A 20084-nucleotide genomic window follows, 5' to 3' on the forward strand; every position below is an offset into this window, starting at 1 on the left:
ATTTTGGATTAGGCTAATATCACGTTGTCATAAGGGGCCGTTCACATAGCGCGGTTTTTGCGCGTGCAGATTTCAAATGTAGGCGCGCTCGTTTTTCCAGGCGCGCCTATGGTTGCATAGCAACGACAGACGCAGGTTTAAAAAGCCCTTTTAAAATTAAATATGAATGCAGTTTTGGATCAAATAAAAGTACAGTCAAGTCAAATAAAACACGTTTTATCTCCTGTATAGTTTGGTAACAAAGATACCATTCATTAACATTACTTAATGCTTTATTAAACATCAACACATTGAGCGAACAATATATTTTTACAACATTAATTAATGTTTGTGAATGTTATTTATTACAAACATTCGATTGGTCATGTTTGTTCACTTCATTCATTGTGCATTAAATAATGTTAACAGAAATAATGTTAACTTTTGATTTTAAAAATGTATTTTTAAATTAACCCAAGGAGAATAATTGCGACAGTATAATTGTTTATTGTTAGGTCACTTTATCTTATGTTATCTAACAAATGGAATCTTATTGTAAAGTGTTTTTAATACTACAGTTTCCATCTTTTGTAATCTAAATTAAGCTTTGGTACCAAAATAGGTACAGAGAACCGTGGATTTTCACTGGTAGCCTATACCGAATACTGAAATTTTGGTATCGTGACAACACTAGTAGCTCTGTTAGCTCGGTAATTTAGACAATAGGCTGTTGACAGAGTAACGTTAACGTAGGTAATGGCTGTTATGTTTTTTTTCTTTTCAATGACGTTCCTTGTTACATGTTCATTGCTTGATTTATGGAAAAACATCAACCAATATTGCATATCCATAATTATTATAATGGATATAATTAAAGAATACTTACACTATAACGTAAATTAGAAGTGTAACGCAAAAAAAAATAGATTTTTACGCCTATTTTGAATTTTACTCGAATACAAATACAAATACAAATACAAATACTTTTCCCCCCTCAACAAATACAAATACCGGCTGCTTTGCACACCCCTAATAGATAGATAGATAGATAGATAGATAGTAGAATGAACGATAGAATGAACATCCAAACTATAGAAGGAATAAATGATAGAACGGACGATCGAACAAACAACAGAATGAATTACAGAATGAACAACAGAACGAACGAACGATAGAACGAACAAACGATAGACAGAATGAACCAACGACAGAGCCAACAAATGATAGACAAAACGAACGATAGAAAGAACAAATGATAGACAAAACGAATGAACAAACGATAGAACGGTAGACAGAACGAACGATAGAATGAACGAATGATAGAACAAACAACGACAGACAGAATGAACGATAGAACGTGCGATAGAACAAACGACAGAATGGACGATAGAGATAAGAAATGAACGAACAAACGAAAGAACGATAGAACGGGTGATAGATAGAATTAACGATCGATCGATCGATCGATATACAGATAAATAGAAGGAATGATAGAATGAACGATAGAACGAACAACAGATATATCGTTAAAAAATTATAAAACAAACGACTGAATGATAGATAGAACAAATGAACGAACGAACTATTGATCGATCGATCAAGCTACAGAGGGTCATTTGTGCCTACTGTTAACACATCAATTTATTTTATCTGTCTACATATGTCTATCTATCCAAAAATGATAGTCTATCCATTAATAAAAATAAAAAAAACGTACAAAAAAAATCCATCATCACAAAAAAAATGTTGTCACTTTGGATAAAAGTACCTGATAAATAAATAAACGTAAATGTAAGCTTCAAGTTCTTGATTTCATATCTCATAGGTCAATTTATTTAGAATAAATAGAATAAAAAAATAGAATAAACAATAAAACATGCTAGTATATCCACTGAGATACAGCTGCAATATTAATTGAGCTGTTAAAAAAAAAAAAAAAAAAAAAAAAACGATATATACTTATATGTATCTCTATCGCAGTGAACAATCTTAATTGTCAAATGCTTGGCTTTGACGAAGCAGTTTTGATTTTATAAAATGGATCCAAAATGCTGATTTAATTTAAAGATGATTGATGCTGCATAGTGTGTGAAAAAGCAGATTTGTACATTAGGGTGTATAGAGTGAGCTCTCCATGTCCATCGCCGCTTAATGAAAAGTTTGAAGCTCCTATCTGATAACACTCTGCATCCCACTAGCTTTAACAGGCGATGAACACCATTATGCGAGTGTGAGGTGAACGCACACATTGAACAACATCTACACTGAACCCACACATGACTGTGTGCCAGCCAGAGCCAGGCCAGCGCTGAACGCTGGAGAACTTGGCAGAACATTAAACGAGAACATGCCCCGTGTATGTTCTGGCTTAGGGGCGAACGCACTGTGATACGCAAGAGTGGGCTGTTGCTTTTCTGCCTCCTAATAAAACCTATTTACTGTGGGTGTATTACAGAGGTTTGTGCCCTCTCTGTTTACCCAAGCACACACACAAACGCTCTCCCACACACACCTGCAGCACAAGTAGCCGTTCTCTAGCTCGATTCTGACTAATTGCGCAAATGTGTGTCAGCTGAAGTTGGCAGCTGACTGAGTGTAAGGTAAACTGGCAGTCTGGTTGCCATGGCATGCGTGCCTGTGCTTTTCTACGTCCTGCGGATCAGGAAGCCAGCAGCAAAAGCTTTGCACACCATTCCATGCACTGATGAATATTTCAGTGTGCCGCCATCGGGAAGGAGAGAAATCCTTTTTTTTCTTCTGCTGGCACTCCTCTGCTTCCTGTTTGATCTCTTGCAGTGTGTCAGACGGTCCCAAAGTCCTCCAGTTTTGCTCATCATGTGGTGTCGGTGCCATCCATAATGGATAAAAGTAAGCCTTTTCACATTACTATTCATGCCTTTTCTCTAGTGCAATCCAGTCGCACTCGCAACGCATTATTATTTAAATTAGCTCGATGCCACCCTCCAACGTAAACAGACACGTAAACCACAAACTCATTCACACACACACAAACGCATGTATACACACCAAAGTGGTCTCATTAGCAGGAGCTTCACTAGCCGTAAATATTCAGGGCCCATTAGCACCACACTATAATGCAAAACTGTCTGCAAGTAAGTAATTCATGCCTGCATAAAAGGCATTATCAAATAAAAATTTAGGGAAAATAAATGTATAATATAAAGATAAAGATAATAATAATAATAATAATAAGGATAATCCACGGCTAGCTGTGCATTTAATGGTTTTAATGCACAATGTGGAGGCAAGAACCGCCTGACGCAAAGTGCATTAAATGTTTAATGCACAGCTAGCCGTTGACTATCCCGCTTACACCATGGTCATTTGCCAGCATTGACAACTTAAAGCTGTTATTGATGTTTGCAGTGCAATATTTAACCGGAAGTATAAAATTGACGGTTATTTTCATCAGTTACGGCTCTTTAGATATAGCATTCTGTCCGCTTTGAATCAGACACAGAGATAAAGTAATGCGTTAGATTACATTTATTTGAAATGAATGAATTATAGGATTTATTTGTATTAATTATCGAGAGAGAGAGAGAGAGAGAGAGAGATTTTCAGCATCTCTCTCTCTCTATTAACAATGAAGCTGTGAGTTTAGTTAAAAAAAGTGATGTAACCCCTTTGTTGCTGAGAAATATAATGTAGTGATTCAGTGGCGAATTACTGTATTACTAAAAGTCGCTGGGCAGTGTTGATAAGTTTGTGTGTGCAACCATAATTATGTGTGTGTGCTGCAATAAAAGTGCATTAATTTAGAAACAGTGATAAAACTGACTTGGAACTACCTGTGCATTAAACGGTTTTATTGCACACCTTCCAGCCAATCAGAATCGAGAATTCAGACAGACCATAAAATGTATAACCTTATTAATAACAATAATAATTCATAACAACAAATAATAATAATAATAATAAATTAAATAAATTAAATACATAATATAATTAACAATATACATGTAATCATTTGTAATGTTTATTTATTTATAAGTGAAAAAAAAAAGATCATAGTAATAATAATAACAATAGTTAAATAAAAAAATAAAATGCATACTATAAAAATAGTGTGAGTTTGGTAACCAGAGTGGTTACAAGGGTCAAAAGTTCAAATTTACAAAAATAAATAGGAACTTGGGTGTATTCATTCTGTGATTTGATTAACTTCACCAGAACTGTATGGTGCTAATGCGGTTTCTAGTATGTAAAAAACTTTTTTTTTCCGTGGGAAGACAGACAGATCGCAGCAGAAGTGCGAGGGGGCGGTGAAGTACAGCACTGGGACCTGCTCTGAAAAAGTTACCTGTTAGGTAGCAATTCATTTTCGATGAGAGGAACGGGCAGGCAGAGTGGGCACAATCCCAAGAAACTGCTGCGGATGAGCCGAAAAGAAGCCGATTGCAAGGCTGTGTGGTCACAATTCCATGAGAAATGATAAGGATATAGACTATAGAGCATATTTATATATTTAGGGCTATTCAGAAAACACCATTCATTTTGGACCAATTAAATTATGTGGTGGGCGGGGCAACCTAACATGACTTCTGCAACCAAACATGACTTAGTTCTAAAACCTTTTTGCTTAATGTTTTCACTCATTTAAGTATAAAAATCAATTGTGTGAGGTTTACAAGAAAGAAAGAAAAAACAAGGAAAAAGACGATTTTCCAAAGAGGTTAAAAAAAAATTACGCCGTTTTGTTTCTTAAGTAAATAGTCCTATTTAAAGGCCTCCTGAAATCAAAATTTAAGTTTTTTAGCTTTTAGTATGAATATGTTAGCCTTAAGGTTACGAATAAGCTGGTGTTTTCCAAAACAATGACAAAAGTCGCATTTAGGAGATATAAGCATTCAAAACTTACAGTCTCTCACTTCTGCTAAAATGGATCACGAATTTTTATGACATCACCGTGGACTTCAGCTTCTCATCACATCTTCTGTCCAAGCAAATGCTCTCTAGAATATAAAGCGTCCCGCCCCCTAAGCTGTAAAAATACCACATGACCAAAGCGACCGTTGACACGTCACGGAGGTGTGTGTGTTCGGTTGCTCAAACGCTCGAGTTATATTCCGGTTTTCCAACTGTACGTTGGTTAAGAATGAAATGGCTAGAATTTATTCACACCTGTACTATCAACATATCATCAGCGCACGGATTCGCTTCCATGCTGTCAAGTAAGACTTGCAGTCTGTGAGGTAAACTAAACGCTATTGGCTATTTGAAAAGGGGGAGGAGCCATTAAATATGTCCTGCCTTAGCTTCCTGTTTCAGTGGAAATTATGTCAATGCATCATACAAAGCTGCGCGTTCCACTTCAGTGGGCCTTTAAAGAATGCTTGGTTATTTCTTTTACTAGAAAACTAGATGAAAATACCAATGAATAAAATTATTTTAATGCAGTGCGAGAATGCTCTTACCCTCTCTCTGATCTTCCATCACATAATTAACATGAGCTCTTATCCCACGGCTAGTCAGATCCATTCCATTATTATTTTAGTGTCTTTTATTGCTATATGCTTGAGTTATTACAGATATTGACATTCAGACATTATTAAGTAAACTTCATCAGCCGGATGGCAGGAGGGCTGACTCCTTTGACCCTTCCACTAAGAAATCTATGAGAAAGGCTCTCCAGCTTGCTTTGCACGTCTCAAATTCCCTGAATATATTACAAGAGATATTGTATTTGCTTAATCAGTGAGGAAGGTAGGTAACCGTAATGTGATCCCTTCCAATAACTCTGAACTATTAAAGGGATAGTTCACTAAGAAATGAATTCTGTCATCATTTACTCATCCTTTAGTTGTTCCAAACCTGTATGAATTTCTTTCTTCTGCTGAACATGAAATATATTTTGAAGAATATGGGTAACTAAACAGTTGATGGACCCCAATGACATCCATAGAATGGAAAAAAAATACTATGAAAGTCAGTGGGGCTCATAAACTTTGGTTATCCGTATATATATATATATATATATATATATATATATATATATATATATATATATATATATATATATATATACACACACACACACAGTACGGGTGAGAATTATTTGCCCCCTTGGTAAATATGATCATAGATGGCTGTAAAAAATAAATCTGCATTGTTAATTCTTTTGATATATATATATATTTTTTTTAAATAGCAAAAATCTGTCCTTTCACTGAAGTAAAATAATTGAAAGTGGGGGGAAAATCACATTATGAAATAAATGTTTTTCTCCAAAACACACTGGGAACACTTATTTGCCCCCCTTTTATTTTTGTGAGTTTGGAGAACACCTGACAAGAGATCAGAGACCATTCCTCCATACAGAATCTCTCCAGATCCTTCAGATTCCCAGATCAATGTTGGTGCTTCTTCTCTTCAGTTCAGCCCACTCATTTTCTATAGGTTTCAGGTCTGGGGACTGGGATGGCCATTGCAGATGCTTGGTTAAAAAAAAAAAAAAAGTTTTCTTTTTGGCAGAAAACACTTAAGATGAGTTTGGTGCACACAGAGATAAAAAAGTACCCCATGTGTAAAATGAAATACTCTGCTGTATCTTTAATGCTGTGGGCCTAATTTTCTGCCAGAGGTCTGACCAGCACTGTATATGTACTGTATATATATATATATATATATATATATATATATATATACACTCACCTAAAGGATTATTAGGAACACCATACTAATACTGTGTTTGACCCCCTTTCGCCTTCAGAACTGCCTTAATTCTACGTGGCATTGATTCAACAAGGTGCTGAAAGTATTCTTTAGAAATGTTAGCCCATATTGATAGGATAGCATCTTGCAGTTGGAGATTTGTGGGATGCACATCCAGGGCACGAAGCTCCCGTTCCACCACATCCCAAAGATGCTCTATTGGGTTGAGATCTGGTGACTGTGGGGGCCATTTTAGTACAGTGAACTCATTGTCATGTTCAAGAAACCAATTTGAAATGATTCGAGCTTTGTGACATGGTGCATTATCCTGCTGGAAGTAGCCATCAGAGGATGGGTACATGGTGGTCATAAAGGGATGGACATGGTCAGAAACAATGCTCAGGTAGGCCGTGGCATTTAAACGATGCCCAATTGGCACTAAGGGGCCTAAAGTGTGCCAAGAAAACATCCCCCACACCATTACACCACCGCCACCAGCCTGCACAGTGGTAACAAGGCATGATGGATCCATGTTCTCATTCTGTTTACGCCAAATTCTGACTCTACCATCTGAATGTCTCAACAGAAATCGAGACTCATCAGACCAGGCAACATTTTTCCAGTCTTCAACTGTCCAATTTTGGTGAGCTTGTGCAAATTGTAGCCTCTTTTTCCTATTTGTAGTGGAGATGAGTGGTACCCGGTGGGGTCTTCTGCTGTTGTAGCCCATCCGCCTCAAGGTTGTGCGTGTTGTGGCTTCACAAATGCTTTGCTGCATACCTTGGTTGTAAGGAGTGGTAATATCAGTCAAAGTTGCTCTTCTATCAGCTTGAATCAGTCGGCCCATTCTCCTCTGACCTCTAGCATCAACAAGGCATTTTCGCCCACAGGACTGCCGCATACTGGATGTTTTTCCCTTTTCACACCATTCTTTGTAAACCCTAGAAATGGTTGTGCGTGACAATCCCAGTAACTGAGCAGATTGTGAAATACTCAGACCGGCCCGTCTGGCACCAACAACCATGCCACGCTCAAAATTGCTTAAATCACCTTTCTTTCCCATTCTGACATTCAGTTTGGAGTTCAGGAGATTGTCTTGACCAGGACCACACCCCTAAATGCATTGAAGCAACTGCCAGGTGATTGGTTGATTAGGTAATTGCATTAATGAGAAATTGAACAGGTGTCCCTAATAATCCTTTAGGTGAGTGTATATATATATATATATATATATTACAAGGGCAAAATTAACACGTAATTAATTTCTTCAGTTTAATGTGTTCAAAATATTTAACGCAATTAATGCAGTCATCCTTGGCTAGCGTTGCATTATATGATCACGTTTTAATTAATGCAAATTCTTTTAAACCATTCAAGCATGATAAGATGCAAAAAGAATGCAGTGCTGTACTAGCGTGAGTCTGTCTGTGTATCTCCTGTGACACACACTCATGCACACAGAAAGCCGCTTCAGAAAGCGCTTGAAAGGACAAAAACACAAAATTCCAAAATGCCCGTTTTGTCATGTATGACAATGTCTAGTCTTAAATTAATGAAATACATTTTTAATTGATTAACAGCACTATATATATATTTATATATATATATATATATATATATTGCATTTTTGTTTATTTTAATGTTTATTAATTTTTATCTTTTTAATTAGAAATAATACAATTATTTTAGTGCAAGAATATATTGCAAAATGTTGTTTATATGTAAGTATGTATTTCTGTTGATTTCTGGGCACTATGTGCAGAAAAAAGGGCACCAAAACGCTTACATGCACAATTGTCAATGCTGTAACCTCTTGGTTGGCTGCCAAAATAAATCCAAGCAAATAAATGCTTACGCTTGTCGTGTGACACAGGCCAAAGAGTTAACCTTGCTGGAAGCAAAATATTCACTGCCGCAAAGATGGCAGCCGGGTATGACTGATAGTGGTGTGGAGAATGAGAGCTACTAATTGGGTGAGAGTCTCTCGCCAGCAGAGGCTTGTCGTCGTCTAGAAGGCCAGTAATAATGACCCATGTCCCTCCTTTCCCCAAATAGCCTCCAAGACTGCAGAGCGCCGCAGTCCAGCTCAACAAGTTACCCGGCTGCATGTGACTCGCCATATATAACCCGAAACCTTACCACATCCCTGCTTGCCGGGAAGCTGTGCAGTCATCAAAGCAAAGTTATTTATAGGGCCAAATACTGTCTTTTGCAACAAAACAACATACTTGACAGATACTGATCTAAATGACAGCCGGAAAAGAATTCAGTCTAACAAAGTCTCGCGGCGAGCTAACTCGCGTGGGCGGTAAACGTTAGCACGATCCCTCGCGAGCACAGAGAATTTAATGAATTCGCAGGGTGCCGACCACAAGATCATTAGAACACACCGTCTGGATTCTAAACAGCTTTTTTCTGTAACACCACCCAATTAAAGAGGAATCATGTTGGTAGAAGCTGACATTATGTTCAGAATTCTGCAAGAAAGGTCATATGCTTGTAGTGGCCTTTTAATCTCGCAGAAGGTAGGGGTACAAACAAATTGTGCTTGTTTTGAGAGAAAAGTTTAGTGAAACGTTTTACTGTTTGTAAAAAAATTGCATACGTGTCACTGTGCCTCGAAAGTACACTTCTTGTTTTGTTCTCGAAGCGAGACAGCACTGCCTAGTGAAAACAACCTATACCAAAACTAAGTATAGTACAAATCTATTAACATATTTAATGGCACCACTTGAGACATACTGATATAAATATTATAATTAAACTTTACTTGGAGTAGTGCTTTTTTGCAAAATGCACATTTCTTAATATTAAGCCTAAAATGTTTTTAATATCACTGTTGGGAAGGAATAGTATAGTATGATCTCTGTATAATATCAGTCTGTAAATGAAAGATATCTAAAGTAAACTTGCAATAGTTCCATTTTAGCACAATAAAATATACTTATGTATATCTTTAGTCAAACTTCAGCACTATTTATGGATAACTAAGGTGCATTAAGTACAAAATTAGTTGTTCCAATTTTAGCAGACTTTAAGAATATCAATTTAGTATACCAAAAGTACAATTACAGGGTTTTTATATTAAGTAAATGTAAATGTATCTATAGTATACTTTCAAATATTTTTTTTATATATATTTTCACAAGAGCTATCTAGCAGCAGCATTCTCAGCTGTCATTTACAGAACTGTACATTTTGCTTTAGATGGCAAAAATCTAATGGACACACCCTCATGTCATTCCAAACTTTTATGACTGACTTTCTTCTGGGGATCACAACGCATATTTTAACATAAGCGTAAATCATGAGCATCATGAGCGAATGATTCTTTTGTGGGCGAACTTTCCCATTTATAAATCAGTGAAATATGATTATTGAATTTTGGACAGACAGAAATTTTGATTTTAAAAAGTCTAAAGTACAAATTATAGTTTGTGGTAAAATCCATTTCCTTTAACAACAAAGTGAACTGTGGTTGCTTTACATGTCAGCCAATTGGCTCTTCCTGGTTCTTCTGGCTGGTTCTCAGCTGCACTGTGTGCCAGATCCAGATCGTATGCCAAACGTCTGGATATTCAAGACTAATAATAGCAGGGCTCAACAATAAGGATGGATCTTCTGGCCCGGGGCCGGTTTGACAGTGTTTCAGGCCAGATGACAGAACTGTCTTCACAATTTTACACTCACTTGTACAATCATTTGTTATGTCTAATGATTTTGTTGTAGTTTTCCAGCAAAAGTACAGAAATTACGATTATCTTTTCTTCCCTGTTGTGACGTAAATACGAGTGAAACAAGAAAAAAACGTAGGGCGGGACTTGATTTTGTCCATTGGGACTTGATTGGATTGTTGGACGGTTGTCATTTGCTATTGGTCGATCTCAAGTGAGTTACAGGTTGTAAACACATTATTGAGAAGAGAAGAGATGTTATTTTGATTAAAGATTACGAGGGCACATGAATAAAAAAATAATAATGATGTGCACGGATAAATCATTTATATAATAATAAATAAATAAAATAATAAAATATTTGTAAATGTATATTAATAATTTGTCAAAAAGAACACACATTTAAAAAATAAATATAAAACTAAAATAAATCCTTAAAGGAATAGTTAACTTAAAGGTCCCGTTCTTCGTGATCCCATGTTTCAAACTTTTGTTAGTGTGTAATGTTGTTGTTAGAGTATAAATAATATCTGTAAAATTATAAAGCTCAAAGTTCAATGCCAAGCGAGATATTTTATTTAACAGAAGTCGCCTACAAAAAACGGCTGGATTGGACTACATCCCTCTACTTCCTTCTTTAATGACGTCATTAAAACCGTGTTTTGACTAACCTCCGCCCACAGGAATACAGGCGTATTGATGGCGAACGACAGACGTGGTTGATGTTTATCTATAATCGGATACCGCAAAAGTTTAATTCGAAGTTGTTAGTTTGCTCTGTCCATTTCACCACGGACTGTTTTTCTAACCTGGGATAATATCAAGCATCTCTCAGCATTTCATACTGACGAAGGGGGCAATTTCAACTATATTCCAGCAAGCGGTAAGTAGTGATTTACTATGGAAGTAGTGATCAACTTCACATCGTTTCTCTTAGTAGGATGAAAATAATCTTACTTAAACTGTGATTAATATACAGAAAGCGATCAAAGAACAATCCCTTTCCACTCGCCCAAGCTGTCAATCAATCACACAGCGTGAGTTTATCTGGACACTTGCCAAAACTTGTTATAAAATCAATGACGCTGTTACACTGCACAAGGAATCTCTTACTGTATTTATATGCCTCATGTTTGCATTGGTAAAATCATTAGTGAGTGCAGAAACTGCATTGCAATGATAAGATCTTTTTTCACGCGATCAACAGGCTGTCATCTGCTCAATGCTCATCACTGCAACCTTTTGTGTGATTGAAATAGATCTAAATACTTAAAAACTTCTCAGGATTCGTTAATCCCTATAGCTGTAATAGTAAAAACGTATAATAGCTGTAATAGTAAAAGTTTTCCAGATAGTTCCACATGTAATGCCAGATATTTCATATGCAAGCATGTCAGCCAATCACAGCAGAGGGCGTTTACATTGAAGTCTCACAGCAGACACGCCCCTTCAAACAGAGCGTTCAAATCAGGGGATGAAATCAGGCTAGGAATAAAATTGATCTAAAAAACATACTAACATTATAAGGGCACCCCAGGAAACATTATAAAGTAATAAAATTATCCATGGAATGGGACCTTTAAAAGGAAAATTATGTCATCATTTACTCACCCTCAAACCTCTATGAATTTCTTTCTTCTGCTGAACACAAAGAAAGATATTTTGAAGAATGTCGGTAACCAGACAGTTGATGGACCCCATTGACTTCTATAGTATGTTTTACAGACATTCTTCAAAATATCTTTCTTTGTGTTCAACAGAAGACAGAAATTCATACAGGTTTGAAACAACTTGAGGGTGAGTAAATGATGACAGAATTTTCATTTTTAAGTTAACTATTCCTTTAACAATCATTATTGTTTTACCCTGAACACAGAGACCAATTGTGGACTTGAACGGGGAATTGTTCAGCCATTCCGAGTGGAAACGATCCCAACCAGTGTGGACAAAATCCAGATGTCTATGGCACGGTGCATCACTCAATCCATCACTGAACTGAAAAATACCCAACAGTGTCATGATAACACTCCAGTGAACACCACTGCAGAGGATAATAAATATTCATTCATTCTGTTGAATGGGTTTAATGCTGCTCTTACAGTCCCTGCGGCGGACCCAAGTATTCTCCTCCATCTAAGTGGCATGCATTTTTAATACTTTTTATCACATTCAAGGGAGTCGAGAAACAACTGTACGGCATTCAGGACCATTAACCACTCGAGGAGCCGAGATAACATTTGCGTTAACAGGTGTTAGCGTGCCTCTAGTGAAATGGCTCAACGGCTTAGGTAATTCAAATAAGCGGAACACGCAACTGCAATTTGTTGCAGGCAGTCAAACCTCACATAAAGCTTTTTTCAGGCAGTAAGCAGAGCAACAATTTAACCCTTGGCCGGTGCCATTGAGAAACAAAGGATAAAATCAATAATGAAACAGTATCGTTTTCTCAATACGTTCGAGCATGTCGCGCTTGAACCATAAATCACACTTGAGTTTTCTGGGGTTGGCCGTATGTGCTGTCAGTCTACGGTTGAATATTCAGAGTCATTCCCATGAGACCAGGCCCACACAGAGGTCTCCGATCTTTTTCTCGTTCCAGCTGCTGCCGGGTGACTCGCTGACGGGTCGGTCACATAAACACATATGCAACGTGGATCCAGCCCACACAGGAAGCGACCTGCTTTGGTTTACTCACCCTTTTGCCCTCTTTCCCTGGTGCTCCTGGTTGACCGGGCAGGCCAGGATCTCCCTGGGGAAGATGGGTAATGGATCAGGAATCTAGTTCTCAGAAAACATTGCAGGCTAGTCTGGATCTAGCTGACTGTGGTCATAATTGCCCTCAAAAGACATGATAAGATCCAGAAGCAACATTGATGTGAATATGAGCACATAGCAGCTGGCTCTGCCTGGACGGGTTTACATGTCGGTGCTTATTAAAGTGCTGAGAGACAGATGTTCAAACGGCATGTTCACAACTCATGGATGAACTTCGTTATGGAAGGCAAAAAAAATAAAAATTCAATTTATAAAAAATGCTGTTGAAGCGCTTACCTTTTCTCCAGGAACTCCTGGGGGACCCTGCAAAAAAATAAAAATAAATAAAGAAGACAATTTTGAATGATTTTTTAATATTCAAACAAAACAATTGGTGTCATTAAATTATATATATTTTTTAAATCTCTTATGCGCACCAAAACTGCATTTACTTGATATAAATAAAGTAAAAGCAGTAATATTGTGAAATATTATTACAATTAAAAAAACATTTCTATTTTAATATATTTTAAAATGTAATTTTCTACTGTGAAAAAGCTGAATTGTCTGCATTGGTGTCACGATCTTCAGAAATCATTTTAATATGTTGATTTGCTGCTCAAGAAACATTTCTTATTATTATCAATAGTTAAACAATTCAATTATTTAAACAATTCTGCTAATAATAAATTATATATCGTGATACATTTTTTTTGTTCATTTCTTTAAAGAATAGGGAGTTCAAAAACACCATATATAATGAAACAGTAAAGACATTAATAATGTTGTAAATATTTTTGATCAATTTAATGCACCCTTGCTGAATACAAGTACTATAAAAAAAAACACACAGAAAAACTAAGTAACTTGTAAGTGTATTTGGTGTAAATGTATTTGGAAATGCCAGTGCTTGCAATGCAGCAATAGAATAGTGTTTAAAAGGGAACATGAAATGCATTGTTTTATTGTTTTATAATGTTTCCTGGGGTTCACTTCTAATGTTAGTATGATTTTACATAAAAAATAAAAAGCCATTTCCTACCCAGATTTTAGCCCTCTGATTAGAACGCTGTTTGAAGGGGCGTGTCTGCTGTGAGACTAAGTATTACATGTGGAACTGTCTCAAAAACTTTTACTACGTTTTTACTAATACAGCTCTCAAGGTTAACTAATTTTGAAAAGTGTTGATTATAGCATTATATTTAGATTGTGGCATGAAAGGTTGCAGTGATGAGCATTGTAGCCGATCACAGACATGTTGAGCGCATGAATGTAGTGATCTCATCGTTACAACTCGATTTCAGCACGCTAACGAATGCTTTCATGATACTAACAGTGCAAACCATGGTGCAAACACAATGTAAGTAAGAGATTCGTTGATTATAACGGGAGTTTTGGAGAGAACTCAGTCACTGATAAACTCGAGATGTTTGATTGACAGCTCCAGCGACTGTAAAGGGAGCGTTCTTTGATGGCTTTCTATATATAATTTAATGACAGTTTAAATAACAGATTATTTTAATCCTACTAAGAGAAACAATGTGAAGTTGACCGTTTAGTCACTGGTTTGATTTACTGACACATAGGCGAAGAACATCTGACTGTATCTTCATGAATCATTACATATCAGAAATCACTGATCACAGATCAGGCATTAGAATTAACAAAGTTACATTTCATGGCGTCGCATTACTGTCAAGTCCATATCGTAAAAGTCTGTTTGCAAAGCCTGTACCGAATTTGAAAAGTACCGAACAAACAAATAATGTTCAACTGAGACATGCACAGTTGAATAACCACATTCCTAGCATTAACATAACAATATATGTATACTGTATATATAAAATGTATACTTTTATATTTTATATATTTTTTTTTTATTGAGTCAATACATTAAGCAAATTGAGTTGAATTAGATACAGGAATATCTGAAGCAGAAGCAGACCAAGTGTTTTGCTATGAATCATCAAAAAGTCCAGGAAAATGCAGAAAAAGGAGGATATCAGTAGTGAGGGCTGAGTTTCAAGCACTATAATAAAATTCTCATGAAAGAAAACAAACTAAAATCTGCACTGCTACGTGCTGGCATTCAGTTTCAGAACACCGAAATGAAAAGTGTTTTTACCTGGTCTCCTTTTTGAGCTTGCTTTTCAATCTAAGAGAAAGCAGAAGGGAAATTATAATAATGTATTTCATCAAACAGAGACGGCAATTAACTTCAGCTGTTAATATTGTTAAAACAAAGGTCAGGAACCAAGATATCTTTACAGTGCATGACCCAGTAAAAGGACAAACCACATGACCATCACATACAGACACATACCGAAGGCCTTTCAGATGCAGAGTAAAACAGTGTGGTGTTCTCTTACAGCTGGCATCCTCAAAAATACTGACACATCTTAGAAACAGCTGCAAAAATAGCCATTCACGCCTAGTGTCTGGTGAAAGTCAAAGAACAAGAGCTTTAAAAGCTCCTAAAACTGTCAAAATGCAACAGGGGAGGGAGAGTGACGTTAGTGTCCGTAGCGACAGATGTCTACGCTGGCAAGATCCATCATAGAATATAAAATAACCTGAAACATTGATAAAATCAGAAATGTCAGCTAAAAGCTATTTGTTTAAACCTAAATAATTCAAGCCGCTTGTTAAAATGTACTACACGATTTACAACTTGACTATAACTTGACGATTTACAACTTGACTGTGTTGTCGGCTTTCACGTTTGCATCCCTGGTATTCCTGCTTGTCCTCATAAAATGTAAAATTAGCACGAGTAAATAACTGTTATGCCCTGATCCGTTGGGGTTAGTTTGCTGTTTAGGTTACATAAAGGGGCAGAGGTGTTGTACTGTATCCTAACACACAAAGAACATACTGTATATCCCACTGCTGTTTTATGAGATGTAGCAGACGTGAATTATTAGCTCCCTACTTGCAGGACACGTCTAACCTCCACAGTCTGGTTGTTCTGGTCGCCCCTGAGTGAGCATGTGCTGGCTCTCCTTTGCCTCTTATTTGTTTTAGTTGTGAAGATGAAGAAAGTGAATGGCATATTTATAGTATTAAAAAGTAGCGCAGTGGAATGGAAAAACGATTTCTGTGTGAATGGCCCTTAACTATTTTTAACTCTAGCAACGAGTTAATAACACGTTTTAAAGGGGTGGTATAATGCCCTTTTCACAAGATGTAAAATAAGTCTTTGATGTCCTCAGAGTGTGTATGTTTAAGTGTATGTGTAAGTTTTAGCTCAAAATACCCCACAGATGTTTTTATATAGCATGTTAAAGTTGTCACTTTTTGAGGGTGAGCAAAAACGCACCATTTTTGTGTCTGTCCCTTTAAATGCAAATGAGCTGCTGCTTCAAGAGCTTGTGTCCTTTTATCTCACACAGACATGCACTGAAAATTTCAAAAACTTTTAGCCTTTTATGTTCAAACCGGAGTCAGAAAGATGAAGTGACAACATTTAGACAATGTTTTTGAATGGTTAGCTGGTGAATTCATGTAGCTTATGTGTAGTTATCTTCTAGTCATTGATTAGCATATTCTGTCTTGATAATCTATAAATCGCATTCCCGGGGTCGGGTTTATGCAAATTTTGGGGTTAGTAATGTCACTAACCCGGGAGGAACGTTGTGTTGTCCCTACCAGTCATTTGTTATAGTACTTAAAAAGCCATTTTTTTAAAAAGAAAATATCTCCCTTTGCTTTGAACTTTGAGCGTTGGAACTTTGCAGATGTTGTTTATGCTCAAACAGCAGCATTGCACACTAACTAAAGTTAGAAAAGTGAAATCATAATCAACCACCCCTTTAATATAACACCCTGTTTGAGCACCTTTCTCATATCTGTGTCGGCGATAAGAAGTCAACCATTCCCTAAAACCTTAGCTAATATAATACTCCATAAATCTCATTTCAGTGCTTAATGCAGCTTATGCATATTATGTTTTATATGGATGTCATTCAAAAAGAGTCAGTGTCAGTATGTTGAGCTCTGAAATGACATGCAGCGTTGTTGTAGGGTGAACTGAGATGCGTACCGACAATGTTTCTGAAACCGGTGTGCCTGGATCCCCCTGTAACAGAGACACAATCAAATTCACGAGAGTGATTATTGTTCAAATATAAGCAGATCATCCAAACAGCTGCATTTTTTCCTAAAATATACAGAACTGCAAATGATAACGTACAGTTAACAGATCATTATCACAAACTGAATCAGGACAGGGGTTTATAGAGCTTTAACGATCGGGTTATCTACATTAAGCCACTTATTACACAGTTTAGTGGCGATTATGCAAAAATCTCTGACTGCAGATTGCCGTATCAGAATTGACCAATCAAATATTCCAGAGCATTGTGCAATAGGCTTTATGACAAAAGTCAATTGAACAAAGAGGAAAACGGGTCTCATCACATCCACTTTTCGATATAAAGTGTTAACAGCTGTATGAACTGACTCAGATATCAATTGACTTTCACGGTAAAATTAAAGAAAAAAAAATTATATTAAATTTGAGATATTCTGCATATGCAACAGATATCAGTTCACCCAAAAATTTCAATTCTGTCATCATTTACTCAAAAAAAAGATATTTTGAAAAATGTTGATGGACCCCATTGACTTCCATAGTATTTCTTTCCCCCATTGTTTGGTTACTCATATTCTTCAAAATATCTTCGTTTGTTTTCAGCAGAACAAAGGATTTTATACAGGTTTGGAATAGCATGAGGGTGAGTAAATCATGACAGAATTTTCAATTTGGGGGGAACTATCCCTTTAAGTTGGTCCTTTTGAAGGCATCTTGAGTAAAACAGCTCAATATTTAATGAAGCGCATACAAAAGACCTGGACCGGAAGTAATGCAACCTGTTTTACAGAAAGCGGAAGTTAATTTGCTGCGCTAAATAATTATTTTAAAATGATCTGTACTATGGCATTTTTTAAAGAAACATGTTCTTTGTATACCTTAGAAGAAAGTCAGTCATGCGGGTTTGGAACGACATGAGGGTGAGTAGAGGATGACAAAATGTTCATTTTTAGGAAAACTATTCCTTTAGGAATAACTCGGTTCGGCATATCTGAAAAATATTTGTAAAAATAAAACGGCCTGCTGTTCTTATATCTGTGCTTATCTGCTCTTAAATAAAGGACTTTCATATTTTCAAGGTTATGGAATACAAGCGGAGACATCAGTTTAAGTTAAAAACCCCTTGACAAAAACAGGCAGAGCTTTCCACAAATTCAATTTAAATCCACAGAAACTCCACATCAAAGTTTGCTGAAATATAAAGTTGCGAACACCTAAAGCCGGCCCGTTTGAAGATATTCCGAGTCATTCTATGTTTGAAGAGCGTGACGTGTCTTTCCGACTGTCAGTTTCAATCCAAGCTAACGGTTTTCCTCCCTCCCTCTGTCTGACTGGGAGATGAGATGAAAAAGAAGCTAGTTATTCTCTGCTCGAACGCAGAGGAGCTCATTAGAACTTCAAGGCTTGAAAACACTGCACTGACAATTACGTGCGCAAGCAGGCAAACCAAGAAACCCAATACTGTAAAAGACAATGGGTAATATGGTAGCTAATTAGAGAATAACATTTGATCTATTGTTTGGAAAGAAGTCCCGCTGTGGGCCTTCGTGCACCGGGTTTGGGGAATAAGATATCAGAGCAGGAAGCTCTATTCTACATTCTGTTTCACTGGAGTCACATCTTCCCTGCTGTGAAGGTCTGTCTGTTTTATCAACAGCATCTGTGACACATGGGCCATTACCTCGGAAAATAATACATTTGTGAAAACAAACATAAATTGTATTTACAGTACAGTGAAGCACTTAAAATGACAGTCTGTGGGGCGAGTCATGGCACTGGAAATTGAAGCGAACAGCAAAAAAAAAATTTTAATTCCAAATTTTCAGTTTGTTTGTTTCTTTTATACTAAAACTACACAATATGCTGCAACAACAAAATTGCAATAACAAAATCTAGGAATATTTAAGCTTAAAACTAACTATTTGGGTGAGAAAAAAACTATTTAGGACGATATATTCTCTGAACATTAACATTAAATGTAAAAATATGAACTTTACATTACTACTTTGAATACCTCTAGAATGCCTTGTATGGTATATGCTTTAATGCAAACATCATTTTTCAGTGTTTTTACAAATAAGTTGAAATTATGAATCAAAAAGCATGTCACAGATGCTGCCAATAGAGCTTAACCTGTTTGTAATCTGAAACATTGCTTTAATATTTATATAGAATCTGTGTCTCAACAACATTTTCTTGTTTGTTCATCATACATTATAGTTTTCCCTGTCACCATATGTGTCACCATATATGTGACTTCCAGTAATAAAATTGATTCCATCCCACAAAAGTCCGCAGCATTCCGTGTTCCTGGTTTACTGAGGCGTTTACTACATGCTGCACTGCAGCACAAGCAATATGTTCAGTTATTGGTTAGACATGTTTCCTTGTACAATCAGTGGTTCTGGTTCTTGAAAGGATTTTTGTAAATTAAGATCATTGGATAAAAAGGACGTCTTTACATTCTGCAACCAATAACTGATTCAAACAGCTACTGTAGTGACCGAAGGTCTGTGTTGTCTTGGATGAAATATTGATCAACATACATGCATACAGTACATACATGCATACATAGTATAATTATATTGACATACACACATATACAAATACACATAAATAATGTATATAAATAAATTAATGCTTGAATCTGATTTTGCCGAACGTTCTAAGGTCTGCAAGTATTTCCAGGGAAACGCACGGCTAAAGTAGTTCCAGGCAGGTCTTGACCAAATTACAGTTCCATATCACTTCGCCAAATGATTTCAGTTATTTCAAAGGTCCTTACATCTGACACAATGACACTGACCGTGCAAATTTATATAGTAAACAACAAGATAAAAACGTCAAATTATTTCTCTGTTTTTTTGCCACAAAATTAAGGTAATTCACACATGCTTAATCTCTCTCTT

The 20084-nt window shown here is 36.5% G+C and overlaps 1 protein-coding gene across 3 annotated transcripts in view; it reads right to left on the reverse strand.

Annotated features, from left to right (window-relative positions):
• LOC308681723 (uncharacterized protein) overlaps window positions 1-20084 on the reverse strand; it is a 188134-nt gene that overhangs the window by 119090 nt on the left and 48960 nt on the right. For all 3 annotated transcript variants that reach the window (XM_081350827.1, XM_081350826.1, XM_081350825.1), the window contains 4 exons: window positions 17125-17160; window positions 15208-15237; window positions 13380-13406; window positions 13024-13077 (listed from right to left, as the gene is read on the reverse strand). In XM_081350827.1, the coding sequence (XP_081206953.1) occupies window positions 13024-13077; window positions 13380-13406; window positions 15208-15237; window positions 17125-17160 (147 nt within the window). The remainder of the gene's footprint in view (window positions 1-13023; window positions 13078-13379; window positions 13407-15207; window positions 15238-17124; window positions 17161-20084) is intronic.

This window comes from Scardinius erythrophthalmus (assembly GCF_964197995.2).
Source record: "Scardinius erythrophthalmus genome assembly, chromosome: 21".
Classification (NCBI taxonomy): Eukaryota; Metazoa; Chordata; class Actinopteri; order Cypriniformes; family Leuciscidae; genus Scardinius; species Scardinius erythrophthalmus.